General features: G+C 38.9%; 1 protein-coding gene across 1 annotated transcript in view; it reads left to right on the top strand.

Annotated features, from left to right (window-relative positions):
• The window catches only part of CCNY (cyclin Y), a 119,585-nt gene that overhangs the window by 88,793 nt on the left and 11,859 nt on the right, over window positions 1–18,933 (top strand). The window contains exons 4-7 of the mRNA XM_082303343.1: window positions 2,221–2,321; window positions 5,412–5,447; window positions 9,252–9,309; window positions 9,410–9,529. Of these exons, the coding sequence (XP_082159469.1) occupies window positions 2,221–2,321; window positions 5,412–5,447; window positions 9,252–9,309; window positions 9,410–9,529 (315 nt within the window). The remainder of the gene's footprint in view (window positions 1–2,220; window positions 2,322–5,411; window positions 5,448–9,251; window positions 9,310–9,409; window positions 9,530–18,933) is intronic.

Below are 18,933 nucleotides of genomic sequence, written 5' to 3'. Positions count from 1 at the left end.
GGAGAGGTGCTCCTTCCTGCCAAGTTGTTGTGAACAGAAAGTGAGAACGAGACACCACGTATTTTCCTGAAATGTGAAAAGCTCCAAGCCTAATGAAGTGTGATGTGGGCTGAAAATCCAAGAAGAGTTCTGTGATGTGGTAGTTTCAGAAATAAGGTGTGTTGCTCTAATTATTGATGTGTGTCAAATGTTAGAGTGCTGTTTACATAAGAATATTTAAATCTGATAGTGGTGTTGCTACAGAGTTGTTTTCTAATTGTGCTTCCCTTGAATGAATCCAGTATATTTATCTTAAATTTTATCTAAACCTTTAAAACATGTTGACGCTTACTATGCAGAAAGAAAACTTTCCATGTGTTGTTTTTTTTTTAATAACAACACTGAGATGTCTGCATATCTCCCGTTTTTTCCTCAGCCACTAGAGTCTCATTTTTGTTGTTTTTAAATTGCTTTGCCTTTATCACGCCTAGAGAAGGTACTCAACAGACTAGTGCAGATGTTTAAACTAAACTGTGGTAGAATAAGAGCTATGGATCACCACTCCCCTAGTAATTCTCTGTGGATGCATCAATGCTAGATAATAAATTTTATGGCATTAATATTCACAACGCATCTGATTTTTCTCTTTGTTGCCTTGCTTAACATACAATAGCCTGGAAGGCAGATGGGTTGTCAGCTTCCAAAGTACCTTTCCAAAGTCCTGGAGGATTTTCGAAAAGGTGTATTTTTCATTTTCTCAGTAAACCTTTTCACTTCCAAGAAAAGCAGTTCAGCCAACAATTTTATTGGTCAAGTGAAGGACCTTGATAGAATTTGTTGGTAAGCTTTCAGATAATTTGAACATAATGTTCCTACAACTGTGACAGCTTCAGATAATGTTGGGTTTTTTTTTTTCAATTAACAGAAGACTTTATATGTTTTCTCACTCATAGCTGGGAAATACAGACAGATGACTTAGATGTGTGCAGGTTTTGCCAGGAGTCTGTCTGTCTGTCTGTGTAATGAGTGCTGTTAAGAAGTCAGCTGCCTGTGGAAAGTGGAGCATTACTGAGCTGATGAGTGCTGGCATTGGTAATGATAGCTGTTTTGGAAATTGGGCAGGGCAAGATGTACTGAGGTAGGAGTCACAGGATACTCAGTTGCCCTGAGCTGGTAAATACCTGTAAATTCTGCTGATGGCATTGACATTGGTCTCTCCACTGAAACACTGGAAACAACATTAATTGTAAGACAAATTAAAATTTCCATGTCAATGTGAATTTTAAACCTATTCTGTTGTGAGTTAAATGTGTAATTTGACTGGTCTTAACTTTCCTGACAGAGGTTCTTGGTCAAGTTATTTGCTAGTGTAGATGGAATAAGCAAAGATAAAATCAAAGAGGATTAAGCACTGTGGTAGCTATTAGGTGATGTGGTGAAACTGTTCTCTCTAGCATGTTGGAGTGCTGGCTACTCTAAACAGCTGAAGGAGAAGCCCTCCCAGCAAAAAATGTTCAGAAATAAGTAGTGTTGTCAAATGACAGTTTTTTTGGCTGAGTTTTCCAATGTTTTTCTATGGTAGTGCAGAAAAATGATTGAAATATATTGAAAACCTTTTCTCTTAAGAGACTTTTTAAAATTTGCTTATATACATTTCTTCTCTCCTTTGATCAGTTTTCTTCCTTTCTGATAACAATCTATTATTGATGAATTACTGTTTTGGAATTCTCTTATTAATTTAGTAGTTCTGCTGGAAAGACCTCTTTCCCCTACTTCATTCTCTTAGGAGCTCTTTTGGGGGTTTTAAATGTTTTTTTTTTTCTGCAAGCATGGTTTTATATCTGTTGGTAAACCAATCTTCTTTGCTAACACAATTTCTTTTTTACTCTTCCATTTACTCTTTTGGAATGAGGGCAGAAATACAGGTCTTGTTCATCTTTGCATTCCAAGTGTATGTATGTATTTGAGTAAGCCTGCAGAAAATTTTTTGCATGGTTTTGGGAAAGGAGGGACACAGGGCATTTGGGATTTGAAAGCATTAGCAAATCTCAGGCAGGGATTGTTGTGACTTTTGCACTGTTAACTATTTCTGAACTTTCTGAACTGCTTCAAAATGTGCTCACATTACTGTGTGCATCATTATGAGAGACAGAAATTTGTCTTTTTAAAATTCTTACATTTCCCCAAAAAAATGCTTTGGTATTACATAATTGCCATTGTTCTTTTGCATGTTTTTCATAGCATCCTCCTGGGCAGTTGAGAAGGAAGTACAGTTCCTGCTCCACTATTTTCCTGGATGACAGCACAGTCAGTCAACCAAACCTCAAGTATACCATCAAATGGTAGGTTTTACAATTTATGTATTTTTACTAGAACTTACATTTTATGTGTATTTTATGTGTATTTACATTAATATGTATTTATGTATACATATTTCTGAACCATTACTAAGCAAGCTTCAAAGGTTTTAGTTTTTGAAGTAATAAATTTATTTAATCAGTCATGCTGCAGAGTTACTGGGTGATGTCTCAGATGTGCACTTCAAGTTTCACTGGTGCCTTTTTACTTTTGGAGAGAAAGGAAATTGGTATTTGTGGAGTATTGTTCTTTACATTTTGTACAGTAAGGGGAAAATAGAGACCAAATGCTCAGGCATTTTATACTCTTTGTTAATGGTGGTGATAGCCTCTCTTGAGTTGTCCATAGGCTGGTTACCTTAGTGTATGCAATTGCAAAAATTTATTAAGTTAGCATCTCTGATGCAGAGATGTTTACATGAGAGACAAATCTGTTCAGTCTAATACATCCAAAGGAGTTTGTAATGTTGGTCACTAAGACAGTCCTTAATTTTTCTGTTAAAGGAAAAAGAGGGGAGAGGAGAAAGGTTTTGTAGTTAAATTGGTACCTGATTCCTTGTCAGCTCTTTCTGCCTGGAATATAGTCTTGCTTTTCTTCAGGTTTCTGTCACTAGTAACTTAAAAATAGTTCTGATTAACACTTGAAAAACAGTTTTCATTTCTGAGGTGTTTAGGTTTTTTTCCTCCTTGAATCTCATACTCTCCTACTCTAAAATCCTTTGTATGCAGAGTGTGCAGCCTTTTGGGTGAGTTTTGGGTCACCTTTTGCATCAGAACTGCCGCTGCTCATGGGAAGAAGAGATGGGTTCAGCTGCAGCAGCCAAGAAGCATTTTCAGGGGGGTCACAGTGGCTGGCAGCAGCCTTGTGAAGGAGGACACAGAAGGATGAGCCGGTGGTGGGGTGTGTTTGGGAGAGACTCACTCGGGTGCATGGCGGTGGGCAGAGCTGTGGGGAGCAGAAGAGCTGGAAGAGCCGGTGCTGGGATCAAGTGGGAGTCATGCAGGGCTAAGGCCCGGCTGCCAGCCTGGAAGGGGCTGGAAGCTGCAAAGGGTCAGAGGGCTTGAAAAGGGACTACAGAGGGTGAGAAGCTGGACTCTGGCACACAGAGTCTCTGCATCTTCTGTCTGGCTGCACATTTAACAAGTTGAAGGGTGAGGAGATAGTAGGATTATTGCTTTTGTAGTATGACTTCATTTCTTTCCCCACACCTTGCAGTCTCTGCAGGAAAATGACAATTGCACATAGGTAACTCTAAGAGGGAGGCATTTTATTCAGCTCATTCATCTCTTCTGTGTCATGTTATGCACTGATGTGTTTAAAATATTACTGTATCCACTGCAGCATCTGCAGCAGGAGGGGTGGCTGGGGTAGGGCGATGGAAAGCTGCATCGTTAGCATCATTGCTGCACACTTAGTGCCAGCTGAACTAGTGTATGAAAGGTAGAATGAAACTTAGATGAGGTATTCTGTTACAGCCCTGAGAGACTTTCAGATTCTGATACAGATTTCTAAAGAGTAAATATTTTCTAAACTTAATTTGACATTTTGTTACAAAGGCAACCATATGGGCACCAAACAGAGCTGTGCACGTAGATTCTTGCATCTGCTTTCATAAAGTGAACTGGAGCTTCAGGTGTGTTCCTAGGGGCATAATTTAAAATTAAATTTTAGGACTAATTCATTTTGTGAATAGCTTTCAGTCAAATCAAATTCATTCATAAATGTGGGTTTTTCTTGTATTCAGTAATGACTGTGGCCTTTAAATGTCCATGGTACACAGTATCTCTTGATTCCTTAAATATATATCTATAGAAAAAAGTCAAATTTAAAAAACATTTATGATTAAAAACTTCTCATGCAACCAGGTAAAAGCTCATACAAATTTATTAAAATATATTTACTTTCAACTGAGAAAGATATTTTCTACTATATGGCTGTTCAAAAAAAAAGCCCCAACCAAACCTGAAATAATTTAAAATTCTGCTAATGTTTTAGCGCTAACATATTGTTTTCCTAACATTCAGTATCCCAGTTTTCATGTAAAAATTCTGGAACAGAATTGGAGAGAAACCAATTGACTCTTAAAAGGTCTTTTAGGGAAAAGAAAAGAGGGGGATTTTGCATCAATATAAGACATAAGCATCTTACAGCGAATCACTGACGAAACAAATTGTCTGCAAAGAGAAAGAGTGAATTCCCTCCTCCATCCTCTTTCCCATTTAGCTTAGATTGGTTTTATGCTGCTGCAATAAGTAGGGAGAATGGTGGCTTAGCTTCATCCTTCAATAAAAATGTATTGTGAATAAAGCATGAGTTTTGAGTTGGAAACTGTAGGATAACCATAAGAATCCATGCTTTAATTTTCTTCTATCTCAAATGTGAATGAGATCAGTTAGTTGTGTATGTAATCAAAATCTTAACTTTCTGTGAATAGAGGGACATTTTTTGTCTGTGTGCAAAAGATGAACGGGGGTGCTTTGGTGTGTGGTTGAGAGTAGGGGAAATGCATAATGCAACAAGTTATTCTGGGAGTCATCTTTCCTGAGTTAAAATAAGAAACTCGATGCCATAAAACTGTAGGAGCATGGTATTTGAGTCTGCTGTTTGAGCAGCTACGTAAAGCCAGACACGAGCTACTGGATTTAAATACACAATTGTAAGCCAATGGTGATTAAAACATTTCATGTTAACCTGGCAGCATTAGCAAAACTGAAGAGAATGTCCAATGCCTGTGGTGCTTTGTCTTCAACCTTGGGAGTCAGTAGGAGTTAAACTGTTGAGTTTAGTGGAGTAGGGCATTAAATGGAAAGTATGTGCAACGTGATATGTGAAATATAAAGTTTATTGTAAAGTACTTAATTACTAGTAAAAAGCATGGAGTGTGCAAAACAAGTATTATAAAATTGTCTGTTTACAGCAATTTTCCTGGTATCCAAGAGTGAACAAAAGAATATAGGCTGTTGACCATATACTGTTCATCATGCTTTGTGCTAGGTTTTAAATTTATATGTAATATGACAGAAACATATATATATGACAGTCCTGAGATATTAACTCTGTATTTTTCTTTACAGTGTAGCTCTTGCAATATATTACCACATCAAAAACAGGTATGTGAATAATGGAATCTTGTACTGAAAATATCTTTTATTGAAACAAGTGAACTGCTCAAACCCTAAAAATCCATATTTTATTTCTTCAAAAATGTTTTTGGGTAGTAGTTTTCTTAATTGCCATGCTAGTGATAAGAAACACACACATTTTCTATATATATATATAATTTTATATAGAAAAATTAAAATTAGAGGATTAACTACCATAAAAATCTGGAAGTACAGCTCAACATTTAAATGCTCTGATGATTCAGTGTTATATGCATTGGGCACTTCTGCATTGTTGCATATGTTGCAATTATGTATACAGAAATCTGAATAGTGTCTTTCAGTTTTATATTTTTAGCTGCACCTTTGTAAAGTTAACTGCGCATATCAGTGATCAGTTAGCTCATGGATTTTGAAATAAAACCCATGAATTAGACAAGAAGAATAACATTGTGAACAGATGTAATTCAAGATGCCTCAGAAACAGAGCAGGTCCTGGCTTATCTCTTCTGGTCTAGTATGTTTTAGACCTCTGCTCAGTCAAGTTGATTGAAATTGAATAGAAAAAAGGTTCTCTAAAAAGTAACTTGGCACATAAATGAGCTTTCTTCATGTTGAATTGTGCTTTCATATCTTAAATTCCCTGTCCTCATGATATGTCACAGTATCCTAGAATAATATTTCCTGACATTTCTAAGGAGAGATTGCATAAATATTTTAAGCGACTTTTGTGTCCATGCTTTTTCAATTGGCCTTTTCAGAGAACTTGGCTTAGATCTTGATTTACCAAGCCACTTAGACGTTTTTCCTTCTGGACCGTAAGAAGTCCCACTAGTACAAAAGGAATTACTCATGAGTTTAAAGTTCAGCTGGTACGTCAATCAGGACCATGGTTCGGGTCACTGGAACCCATCACACTTGTGAGACAAGGCTGACATCTCAAGAGAAACCTTTAAATGTGCACAAGGAGAGAGAGGCTTAGGGCTTGATTCCCGCTGAAAGCTCTTAGAAGACTTTCCAAGACATCAGTGGGCCTTGGACTGAAATGTGGCAATATATAAAGCAAAAGTTGGAGTGAAACCTTCTCTCGAACTTTTAATCTCATTTACCAGGAAATAAGGCATGAGTGGTCATGCTTGGATTACTTGTTTATCCATCTGTGGTTCCTTTTCCCCCCTTTTTTCCATGGTCCCTGGATTAGTTTGGTTAACTAGTCAATTTTTGCTATGCTTGACTAAATAATAGAGATCTCAAAGATAATCAGACTCCAAAGTTTTGTGGAAATAAATTATTAAGTGCTCTGCTAAGTACCATGGCAGCTGAGTAAAAGGCTTGAGAGAATGGGGCACATTAGAGACTACAAAGGGTAAGAAACCTCAGTAGGAGCTCAGAAGTGAGCAGGAAGAATCCAGAGCAAAAGGCATCCAGTATGCCAGACTTCTTTGTGCTGATTGCCATGGAGCTGATCCCTGTCAGCAGTAAATTATGCCCATTCTTGGGCTTGCAGAGCTTGATGTAAATTTGACCTACAACTGGTAGACAGAGACCAAACCTTTATAAAAATAGAGTCCTGCATCAGAATCTTGAAAACAAATCCATTCTGACTGTTACCTTCTTGGGAAAGTTGCTATCTGTCCTTTCACTTTTGGGATGGAGAGGTGATTTATTCAGGAAACGGATTGCTGCTGCTTTCCCTGGAATGTGCCTGGGGTGGGGAAGTGCTGTGCCTGCACTTGGGACAGAGGGTCCCAGCAGTGATGCTGGAGCCAGGCTGCCATGTGTCAATGAGGGATGTGAAACAACTGTTGGGTCTTGGGTTGTTTCTCATTTGGGAATGGAGGGACAATGTGATAACAGCACTCAGTTGTGCTTGCTGCTGAAACAGCAAGAGCAAAACATATGTTCTGTTTCCTGCAATTGTAGGCAAAAAGGAAGTTGCTGACGTATGTGGGAGATTTTTGTTCATTATGGGGGATGGGGAGTATGAAACCACTGTGGCTCCTAGACTCAGGGTTCATTTTGACAGAAAATGAGTCAAGCATCTGCTTTTCCTGAGAAGAATTCTTTTTAGACAGTATTTAGTTGGTCCTATTGTCCCGCATAGGAGACTTAAAACGAAATTACTTCCTAGTATTTCAAACTCTGACCAATCTAATTTTTTGGAGAAGCTATACATGAAATATAGTATTTCTTCACACGTTTCTCACATCTAATTTGATTGTAACATTCTAGTTGTCATTCCTCCCTTTCCCAGTGTCTCCTATCATGATTATACTGATCATTTTTCTGCATGTTTTGTTGTCTTAGCTATTCAACAAGTGATACAAAACAACACCCGTCTTGTTTTTGAAGGAATGCACAAGCATTTTTTTTTAATTTGCTAAAGAAATAAAATAAACCCCAGAAAACTAACCATAAAGAATGCTTGGGTAATCAGTAGATGGTCCAATTTTGAAAGAGTACAATGTGAATTGTAGTGAAGACAAAAACCTCTCTAGTGTTTTATTTAAATAGATTTTTGAGGGCAGCCAGATGTGACTTCATAGCATACAGCAGCTACTACCTGAAGAAATAAAATAGGAAATTATTTCTGTTAGCATTGTGAAGTGCCATAGTTTACTGTAGCACACCAATCGTGTCAGGGAGACTACTTCTGCATTAAGATATTGGCTTTTTTAGGTAGGCGTAAAAGAGTCTACCCTAAAATCCTTGCTGATAGGAATTTTCTAGTAATTACCCCAGTCCACGTTTTTTTTGTGTGTGTGTTTGTTTTAATTTAGGTACTCCTCTCTTTTTTTGTATTTACAAATGTGTTATTTCCAGTGTTAGCCCCCATTTTAGTAGAAAAGATGACACCTTCAGATGTTGAGGTTTAAATGTTAGCTGCTAATAAATGCATTTTGCAGACATGAATTCACTGTAAAACTTGTGGTTCACATGCTCTAAGAGACACATGCTGCTGAGTAAAGATAGAAAATACATTCAGTGGTTTGTTTCTTAAGAACTGTATGATCAGAGTACCAGGGATGCTAAAAATAAAGATGGGATTGTAATAAGTAGGTCACATGGATGCATCTGTCCAGAAAGTGCCAGTTCTAACTGATACAGTTATACCTCTTGCTTTTGTGTTTGTTAGTGTCCTTGCCAAAGTTACATGCAGCAAAAATCTTATATTGCATCCTGGATGTTAGGCTTGTAAAGTTGCATCAACATGCATGCTGATATTGAGCTACAGGGATTTCAGAGAAATGTCTAATAAACCAATGCATAGGAATATTATTTTGTCTGATTTTTTTTTATATATGCTTCTTTTGGCTTGCAGAAATCATTACTATGATAGGGTTTTCTAAATAAATTAAAAGTGAAGTATGTGTGTATTAACTAAAAGATGACTGTAAAAACATCATTGCATATTATTAAGCATTTACAATGTTGGTAATAAAGGAGGAAGAGGAGTTAAGAGATTGCAGGGGTGGACATGATTAAGTTAAAAGAAGGAGAGTAAGCTGTGCTGATTTTATCACAAGTTTGTAGTAGTACTTCTTAAGCCTCACAATAATGAGCACAACAGTTTTGTATCTCGGGCTCTGAAAGCTGAGTGTTTTAGCATGCTTTGTAATGGGAATTCCATATTACATGAGAGCCTTATGGCAGAATAGGTCCAACTTCTATTTGAAAATGACATTTCATCAGTGTTTCTAAGCACCCCACAGTATGTGGAGTTGTTGGAGTTTTCATGGTGCACTTGTGTCTATGAGGGTTGTGTGCTGTGTGTTCAGATAATGACGGTGCTTTGGTTTTAATACTTTTTAGGGACACAGACGGAAGAATGCTCTTAGATATTTTTGATGAAAATCTTCATCCCCTTTCGGTAAGTTCATCTGCCTCTCCTTCCCTTTCATGTGAACTGTCTTTTTTTCTGTCTGCTTCGTTTTGTTTCAGTCACCTATTTGGAAGTGTTTCTTCCTTAGAAATCCGAAGTGCCACCAGACTATGACAAACATGACCCGGAGCAGAAACAGATTTACCGCTTTGTCCGGACGTTGTTCAGTGCTGCTCAACTGACTGCTGAATGTGCCATTGTCACCCTGGTGAGTGTCTGAGGGATGACATCAGCCAGCTGACAGACCCAGTTTTGTTCTCAAAGGTTAAGTTGGGTTTGTATGATTTAATAGATCTAGGTGCTGCCAGGAAATTTTTTCTCACTATGGAGACCGAGGAAATTTCTTAATGGAAAGAGATGCCACAGTTCATTTTCATGGGTAGAGTAAGTGATGGAAGAAGAGATTGGGTTAACATGTGACACAAAACCTGGGGTCCTGCCCTCAGGAGTGAGAGTATTACAGGCCACCATGGTGGCTCAGAGTAAATGTAGGTGGCATAGGTGGTCTGAACATGAGAGAATGTTAAAAGCAGAAAGGCTTCAATTTTCGGGGGGGTTTGCTGTGTATCCCTGTAGCTCCCAGCAGAGACTTGGGAACAGCTGTAGGTAATTTGATAGCACTAATAAGAATTGACAGGCACATGAAGGATTCAGTGAGTGACTGGGACATGCTGGCTCTCTTCTGCTTCCACTATACTTGTCATGGGAGTGAACAATTATACTCAAGTCTGAAGTTTAGCTACTTAAAAATAGAACAACACAAAAGAAGGTTCAAATTTTCAGCTGGTGTGGATCAGCATAGCAATGTGGATTAGAAGAGCTAAAGTGATCTCCACCAGCTGGGAATTTCTTAATTTTCTTGAAATTTATATCCTGCCAATTCTGACAAGCGTCTTCAGGTTTCAGTCACAATTTTGGCCATGTTCTTCACTCAGAGATTTTAAAATAACAAAATGGTTTTTTACCACTACAACATGTAGTTTCATAACAGCTTAGTTATGCATTTTAGATGGAAGAAGGGGAAATTGGAGAAGGTGGATTTTGAAGCCCAGACCTACTCATTTCCTCTGTTAATCTATTTCCCTTGGCTTCTAAGATTAGTTGGCAGGCTTTTCTCCTTCAGACAGTCAGAATGAATTGTACTAGCCAGTAAAGAACAGGAATATGAGAGAAATAGGGCAAGAAACACCCTACAGTGCTCCACCCTTACATTTTGTAGTATTACTCTACCTAGTTGCTTGATGCAGCCATTTTTTTTCTGAAATGACATTTTGCCTCTTTTGCATAATTGTACTAGGTGCTTGTCCTTCTTCCTTCTCTTCCTAAGTGTTTTTTGCTGGAGACAAGATCTGTTGTGTGAATCAGTATGTTCTTCTGTAATTTAATTAATCCACTTCCAAATACCTTGTTGTATTTATCTGTTATTCAATCTTAGGTTATTTGATCAGTGAGGGCACTGTTTAATAGAAAGGAAGGTTTTTTTTTTTTTTCTTTTTTTAATAGCATTACCTTTCTGTTACTGCAATATATGGAAAGTTCTTTCCCACAAGTCTTATATAACTACTTCCTTGCCTCTTCTGGTTCTTGTGTGGTTTCCATGCAAGTAACTCTTTTGGTGTGATCTCCAATGAAGTATAAATGTTTTTAGTTAATTTGTTATATTGCAGAAGCAGTTTCCATAGTTGTTCGTGCTTGAAAACTTAGGTGGCTTGTTTTTTTTTTTACCCAGTACAGTGGTAACAGGAAAATGTATTATAGCCACGCAAATGTTTATGGATAGATTTGGTGCAGGTGATCAGTGTTTACCATTCTGCTATTCTTGCCTGTGTTGTCAGGATAATAACACCTGCCTGGCCCCTCTTTTCAGAAACCTTCAGAGTTTTCACATAGTGTTTTACAAGTGCGAAATCCTGCTGCTGCTGTTCTCAGTTTCCTCTGTACTTCTAGGTCCCATTTCTTTATTTGTTTGTGTCATCAGGAGGGGCCCCAGACACAGATTGTGTTGTTTGTGAAACACTCGTATGTGGAAACTAATCTCTGAAAAAGCAATCGACCCTTTCCCCCTTCCCACACTCCTGAAATCTTAATAATGTTGATACTGCTGTTTATGAAGCTTGCAAGTGCTTTCAGTTTTGATATCCTGTCTGGAGAAGAAGAGATCAGCATTCCCTGCTGGAGCTTATGTTTTGCTGTAGTCTGGCTGTCCGTCAGAGAGCAATCTGATAGCCCTGTCTGCCACTTGTTCCTCCTGGGAGGCTTGCCAGAAGGCAGGAAGTGTGGGGATCAGAGACATTTTGAACAAGATGCTACAGCCTTATCTTTCTTTCACTCACTCTAATTATTTTTAAACAGTTCTAAGCACCCCATTTTGCTGCCCACATTATTAACATGGTCCAAAGTGTGTGGTTGAATGCACCCACTCTTTGTCTTGGTACATGCATTAACCAGGTAAAAGCAGCAGTAACAATGAGTCTGTACAGCAGTCTGTGTTCAGTACAGGAACTGAGTAAACGTGAAACTCTAGACTCTGAGGTAAGCTGTTCTGCAGCAAAAAGCCGACATTGTGTGGCTTCAAGCACTTAATTAAAATACTTCAATTAAAGCCTCCACTATTACAGCAAAACCAATTTATAATTAAACAAAAAATTTAATTTTCACACAGCCTCCAGAGCTGCCAAGAGATTTCCCATACTGATAGGTGGAAAATTAAAATCTCAGGTTGAAACAATTAAATACTAATTCACATTATTTATTTATAAAATAATACCTTAAGAATAAAATTAGTTTTAAGAATTATTTTGCCAATTCAAAGCCTGCAAACAGTGGTTCTAATCTCAGTGAACAGCATAACTGTATTCTGTGACCTGACTTAGAAAAGTCTCTCTTGCCCTGGAGTATTCCCACCTTTACTAAAACTGAGAAATGCCTGTCTCCTCTTCAGTGTCTCCTCTGGTGCAGAGGTGGGAAGTTGTACTTGTGTTAATCTACTGATTGGATGGCAAATAAAAATGTGAACAGGAGTGTTACACATACGAACAGGAAAAAATACAGTGTTTGTGTGTCAGGAGAATTAAATATTTATGCTTTGTTCTTTTGTGAAAACAATCCTATGAACTAGACCTGAAGAGCAGAATGGTCCAAGTTTTCTGCTTTGCCTTGGCACGACTTTCTGAGTTTTTTGCAAATAGGCCAAATTTAAGGCTCTTTTAATATACTTCTGTGTCCACAGTAGTTTCAGAGGGGACACATTTAGCACTTGCAGATACGTGGGGTCTGTATGCTGTAGGCAGATCAGACACAGTGATATGTAAATACATATAGTACATGAGCTGAATTATTCTGAGAAGTGCAGAGGAGCATGCTTTTGAAATACCTTACAAAGTTCATACTGTGACTGAGGGGATTGGATATTGGGGAATTTGAAATTTGAAGTAAGTAAGAATAAATTCTCCTTATGAAAAATAGGGATTTAATTAATCCAGCCAGATGTTCCTGAGTTCTTTCTGTATTCTTTGGTCACATTTTCAGCAACTAGGTAGAGAGACTGCTGAACTGTGTTGTGAAAATTACTTTATTTGAGAAGAATTTTGTTTTCTGTGTGTTTGGAGGGATAGAGAAAGTTTTTTATTGATTTCCTTTCACTAGGATATTTTTACCTTGGAATGCTGGTAAAATACCTTATTAAAAAAGTATATTTCAGTTGATGTATAAAAAATCTGACACTTGTTTAAAAGGAAAGGAAAACACAAAAGGTGTCCAGAGTCCATAGAGACACTTGATCTGCAGAGATCCTTTTCAGCTGGCCCAGTGTAACTACCAACCTTTATGTGGCTGGTGGAAGATGCAGGTTTCCCTGAAGACCTTGGAGTACAATCCAAAGCAGTGGTTGTTGCCTGCTGTGACTGTGAGACAGCCTGAGTGTGGCTGGGTGTGAGCAAGGCCAGGCAGTGAAGCCAGGCTGTGTCTTGTGTAAGGAACCCGTGAGGAGAGTTGTGTGTATCCAGTATTGTTGGTGTCCACCTTTGTCCTGTTCTTCAGGCATTCCTGGGGAGGTGGCCAAAGCCCAGCACTTGGCCACATCAGAAGAAGGTCTCCAAGGTGTAGAGAGAAGGTCCCTCAACCTGTGCTGTCAGTCCTGAGCCCCTTGGCAGCTGGACTTGGCTCAGGGTACGCTCTGGAGGAGGCCAGGAGGAACCTGTGATCTGGGCTCTGGTGGGACAAGGGATCAGATTCAGACATCTGGTTTTAGGCCTATTCTTATATTTTCACTACAGCGTAATGTTCAACACATGAATAATTATCAGTTAATACTTACACATCTCTTTAGTCAATTCTTGCCTTAGAGTTGCTGGGATATGCACTAAATGAAAAGAGGACATTTAAGGTGGGGATTGGGAGGGAACTCTTTTTGAATGCAAGAGAAGAGGACATTTGAAGAGTGGGTGTCTGTTTGCTGATGCCTCTTGGGCTCCTGTATGGGCAAAGAACGAATACTGATCCCAGTTTTAGATTGGAAAGTCCATGTTGCCTAACAGTTTGAGTGCATTTTACATGGATTATGGATATTTGTCTTAAAATGAGTAAATTAGGGGGTAAGCCTGGAGATGTCTGACTTTTCTCTCAGTTCCATTAGTGCTTCCTATAAATGTCTATAATGCTCACCTTTCTTCGTAGTTCTGTGACTGCTTTTGTTACTTACTTTCAACATTTGGTCTCAGAAATAAAAATGGGATGAATTTGCAAGGACCACAATGATGTGATGTCCTTTTCCACCAAGTGGGTGGCACCAGACCTTTGTAGAACATTTAAAATGCCCAGCTGGGCAATCGCAAACCGCGGTTATTTCTGGAGAGTCGTGGTAGGGAACTGGCTGATTGCTTAGAACAGAGCATATGGCAGTTTAGTGATTGGATTAGAGCCGTGATTTGGCTGTCTGAGACCCACTGCCAATTATAATCTTTTCCATAAAGATATCATTTTAATTTCAAGGCATTGTGACACACTGAAGTTTTCTCATTAAAGAGAGATGACTCTGTATTTCTCCATAATATGTTGGGATGGAAATATCTTTGTTAGTTACTCTGTGCTGCTGCAACTTACAGTATGGGTTACCTGATGATGGAGGGAATGAGGTGTTTGCAAATACAGGTTAATTGGTAGATTCTCAATTATAGTATTTAAAATAGCAAAGCCACTGTCTCCTTTCTGTCAATGTAAATCAAGTGAGAAACAATTTAAGCCACTAGAGTTTTATTGGTAAAATAGAGATAGAATTTGACATAAAGCCATGTAAAAGCCACATGGGAAAAGAGACTGCTTTGCTCCTGCTGCTGCCTCAAAATTCAGAATTATTCTAGTAATGCCAGTGACATTCCTCAGTGATTGCTCTTCGCTTGAATGTGCTGAGACTCCCAGTCAGCTTCCCTGGGGGCAACATGCAACTCCTGACCTCTACTTGTGGCACCACAGGAAATTCTAGTACTGCATACAACTACAATTGCATAATAATTTCGATTGGAAGGGACTTCTGGGGGTCATGTCTGGTTTGGCCTTTTCTCAAAGCACAACCAGGCTGATCAGGGCCTGACCAGTTGAGTTCTGAGTTTCTCTGAGAATGGAAACTTCATAACCTCCACAGAAAACCTTCTCTGTTGTTTTAGGGAAGCCTAAAAAAAGAACAATTGTATTTTTAGTGCTTAGGCTACAACTCCAATGTGATAAGAGGTATCAGTGGAGTATTGGAAGTTAATGTTGAACAGCTTCAAGATGAAGTAACAAAAAGAAGCAAGACTTTTATAAGAACCCCGTAGCTTTTTAAAAAGCTGAGTTGTTTTTGTGATTGTGAAATATTGAAATGAAATTATTTGACACTTTCATATTTGTTATATATCCTCCTGAAGAGGGGAAAAAAGAGTAAGAAACCTTCTCCAGTATTTTAATTTTTCTTTCTACTTGAATGTGTTATATAATGTCCAAAGTTGGCTATAATATCCTCTGAGATGGGAAACATGAGATGCTGTTTCACACTAATTAAAACTGAACTCTTCGGTGCTCTCTTTAGTTTTCAGTTTCTTCAAACGATTTATGTTCTGTTGATTGGGATGTTGTGTAAGCAACACTCTACTATCCAGGATCATGGGGAGCCTGACGTCTTGGGTAACTGGGACAACACTGGATCCTGTGGTTAGTTACAATTAAAAACTTGGGAAGACCAGGATGGATTCACCCATCTGCAAATAACCACCCTGGGGATTAGTTCAAGCTCAGCAGTGGCCCTGCTGGAGCAGCACTGCTGGATCTTGGATGCTGTTGCTGATCCTGATAGTTTGTGCCATGTTATAGTTCTGTGTTTGGATAAAAAAACCCCCCCAGGAGCAGTGGTTATAATGGATGGCCTAATGCTGTTCTCCACCACGCCACTGCAAGTCCAGGTCCTGAGAGTCAAGATCAGAGGTGTCCAAACTAGGTCAGCATGGAGTTGTTTCAGGTCTGGCAGATTTAAGAGCTGAAGATATGTGCTGAAACAAATCAGTGCTGTACTTCTGCTGGACCTGAAATGGCTTTGGAAGCCATTGAACTACATTCCTGTGGTGCTACATCTAAGCTAATAAACCTCTCCAGAGTTCACTGAACTTCCAGCCAATTTGGGATTATCTATACCCATGGAGTGGTAATTTTATTTAATTAGTAGAAATAAATTCTCTTTCATTCAGATAAATGAATTTTTAACAGAGGCAAATCACCAAATTGGTTCCACTTATGATTAAATAATGATTTGCTGATAGTCCAAGTATAAAGGTCAGTCATTGGGAAATCTTGGTGTTAGTCTGTGGGAAGAGATGGAAAATAATAATGCAATATTGCTCTTCTGAAATCTTAACTCTGTGCAGTGTGTCTTCTGATGTGTGCTTAGTTATTAAAATGTCTCCAATGAGGTGCAACTGTTGTCCATCAAAGCTTGTTAGACTGAGACTCATGTAAAATCATGTGGTTCATTCCCAAATGCAGAATGTAGACTAGTAATGGAGGTACCAGACTCTGAGGTATTGAATTTGTAAATAAAAATGTATTGACAGACCAATGGCCATTGGCATTTTTCCCAATCAGAATTGTATTTTCATTTCAGCTAGGATTTGAATTATGGTACAAATGAGTTTTGAATATTGTAGCGTTGTTGTTAGTAACACTGAGTTGTATTTGTTCTTTGCAACCTGGAAAGAATTCAGAAGGATGTGTTGTTTGACTGAAACCACTGAAAGTTTTTGCTCGTGTCACATCACTTTAATCTGTATAAGTAGTCTTGTTATCATTCTGTAAGAAAAGATCTATATGTACGGTCATAGAACTAAGTGGGCAATGGTAAATGTGGTGAAGATGGCTCTTGGATGCTATGAAAGTGTTTGAGCAGAACTAGTTGTTAAATTAAGGCAGAACAAATCTGAGTCTCTTGGGGGTTCAGCTTTTGAATGTTTAATAGAGAAGTACTGAAAAGTTTTGCCACAAAAGCTTACTTTCAGGCGCTGCAAAGGATGAAGCAAATTGAAAAAAAGTAACAATAGTATAACAGCTTCAATTTGTTTTAAGCTTTAGTTACATTCGTTAGCATGGATACAGCTGTTAAAAGTTGGTGGAGGCAAATAATATTTTAACCTCTAGACACTAAAAGCTCTTTAGTTCTAGTTCTGTAAAAGAACACCTGCCAAAATAATCAAGAAGAGAGATGGTTCTTAGACTTACATTATAAAAAAAAAAAAAAAAGAAAAAGAACGTTTCTTACACTGTTTCTTCTGCATTTTTTGTCTTTTGACATAAAAGCCATTTATTCCAGTGTTCTGGGATGCGAGTTGCAATATCCTTTTCTGCTGTGACCTTTTAAAATTCAGGTTTATTACATGACTTCATAGCAGCTAGTTCTAAAGAAGATGTAGAAAGTGTTTTGCTTTTGAAAATTAGGCCAGTGGAATTCATTACAAGAGACAAATACACTGAACCACATAGTACACTCAAAATCCCAGTCTGTTTGATCCAAACCCCATATTTAAGAAAATGACCCCTGTGTTTAAGGCACTGTTCAATGTGTAGACATAATTGCATACAAATGGTATTTCCATATCTCACATTTACCATTACAGGGCCAACATTTTCAGTCTTTTTTTTTTGAAATGAGGTGGAGCATGCTTGCCTGTGTGCGTGGGAAGATTCACTGGCTTTTGCCAGCAGAAGCAGGTGGTGTTCTCCCACCAGCAGTGAGTTTGTTTGGGATGAGTAGCGTAGTGATTAACCACCCCTCCAGCCTTCCTCTTCAAACGGGCTGAGAGCCACCTGGCCCTTCTCCAAAAGTCTCTCCTGATTCAGCACATCTTTGCATCAGCCAGAAGCACCCTCTGCAGTAGTGAGTGCATGGCAGCCTCTACCTGTCCTACTGTGATGTCCCATCATGGGCTGTGTCCTGCTAGGGCCTTGTATATTGAAATGCTCTGAAATGAAACCAGCTCCATTTGTCAGGAATAATGAACTCACATTTACATTGGAGACAGAGGTCACTTGACTCTGTGTGTGCTGCTGTTACGAGGTTGCTCTACATCAGCAAAGCGAGAGCCTGAGTATGTACCAGCCTTTCCTCTCTGCCTTAATTTCCCTATCTGCAATCAGTGGGTTCTTTCTGGGAGAGAGAAGTAGGGAGAGCTAGAAGAAAGGCTGTGTGTGTAGCTGAGTGAGCTTGATTAAAAGTTGAAGACCTACACTAATGTCTCCCAAAGATACACTGATGATGTCACAAATCCTAGATTACAGTGAGTTCTCACACTGGCTGAGGACCTTATTAAACTTTTATAAGTGTTTGCTGCAAGAAATTTTGTTCCTTCTCTGTCTTCTCTTACTTGAACGCATATACTTAAAACCCAAGACTGAGTCAAGGAGGCCACAGCAAGTGAACAAAATAAAATGCTCATTTAAGGCATGTTGAAGAAAGGAGTTGAAAGCTACACTAAGTGCCTTTCTCATGGAGAGCTGTTTATCATCCTCAGTTTTATAGAAGGGTGATAAAGAGCCTTGTTCCAGCAAAAAGTGTATCTGGAGTCAAGCCCAAGTTATCACCAAGGAAGCAAGAGTGATTATTCACAACCCTCAATGTGCTATTGGAAGATGCATCAATATGGTAATGAGGTGGTATAGGAATAGTGTCTTATCAAGCTCCTATTTAATTTTTAATTCTGATTTCTCAAGTATGTGCTAGTGGGAAAATAGTGGCAAATTTATGCTGCTTTTTTACTGAGGTGTAATTTCATCTACCATGCAGGTGGACCTTGACAGGCTTGAGAGGCTGGCCTGTGCAGTACTCATGATGTTCCACAAGGCCAACTGAAAGGTCCTGCATGTGGGTCAGGGCAATCCCAAGCACAAAATACAGGCTGGACAGAGAATGGCTTGAGAGCAGCCCTGCTGAGAAGAACTGGGGGTGTTGGTTTGAGGGGTGGGAGCAGGATGTGGCCTGGCAGTGTGCTCTCGCAGCCCAGAAAGCCATATGTGTCCCGGGCTGCATCCAAAGCACTGTGGGCAGCAGGTGAGGGATGGGATTCTGTCCCTCTACTCTGCTCACCTGAGGCCCCACCT

This window comes from Coloeus monedula (assembly GCF_965178545.1).
Source record: "Coloeus monedula genome assembly, chromosome: 1".
NCBI lineage: Eukaryota > Metazoa > Chordata > Aves > Passeriformes > Corvidae > Coloeus > Coloeus monedula.
This window is presented reverse-complemented; position numbering and strand designations above follow the sequence as displayed.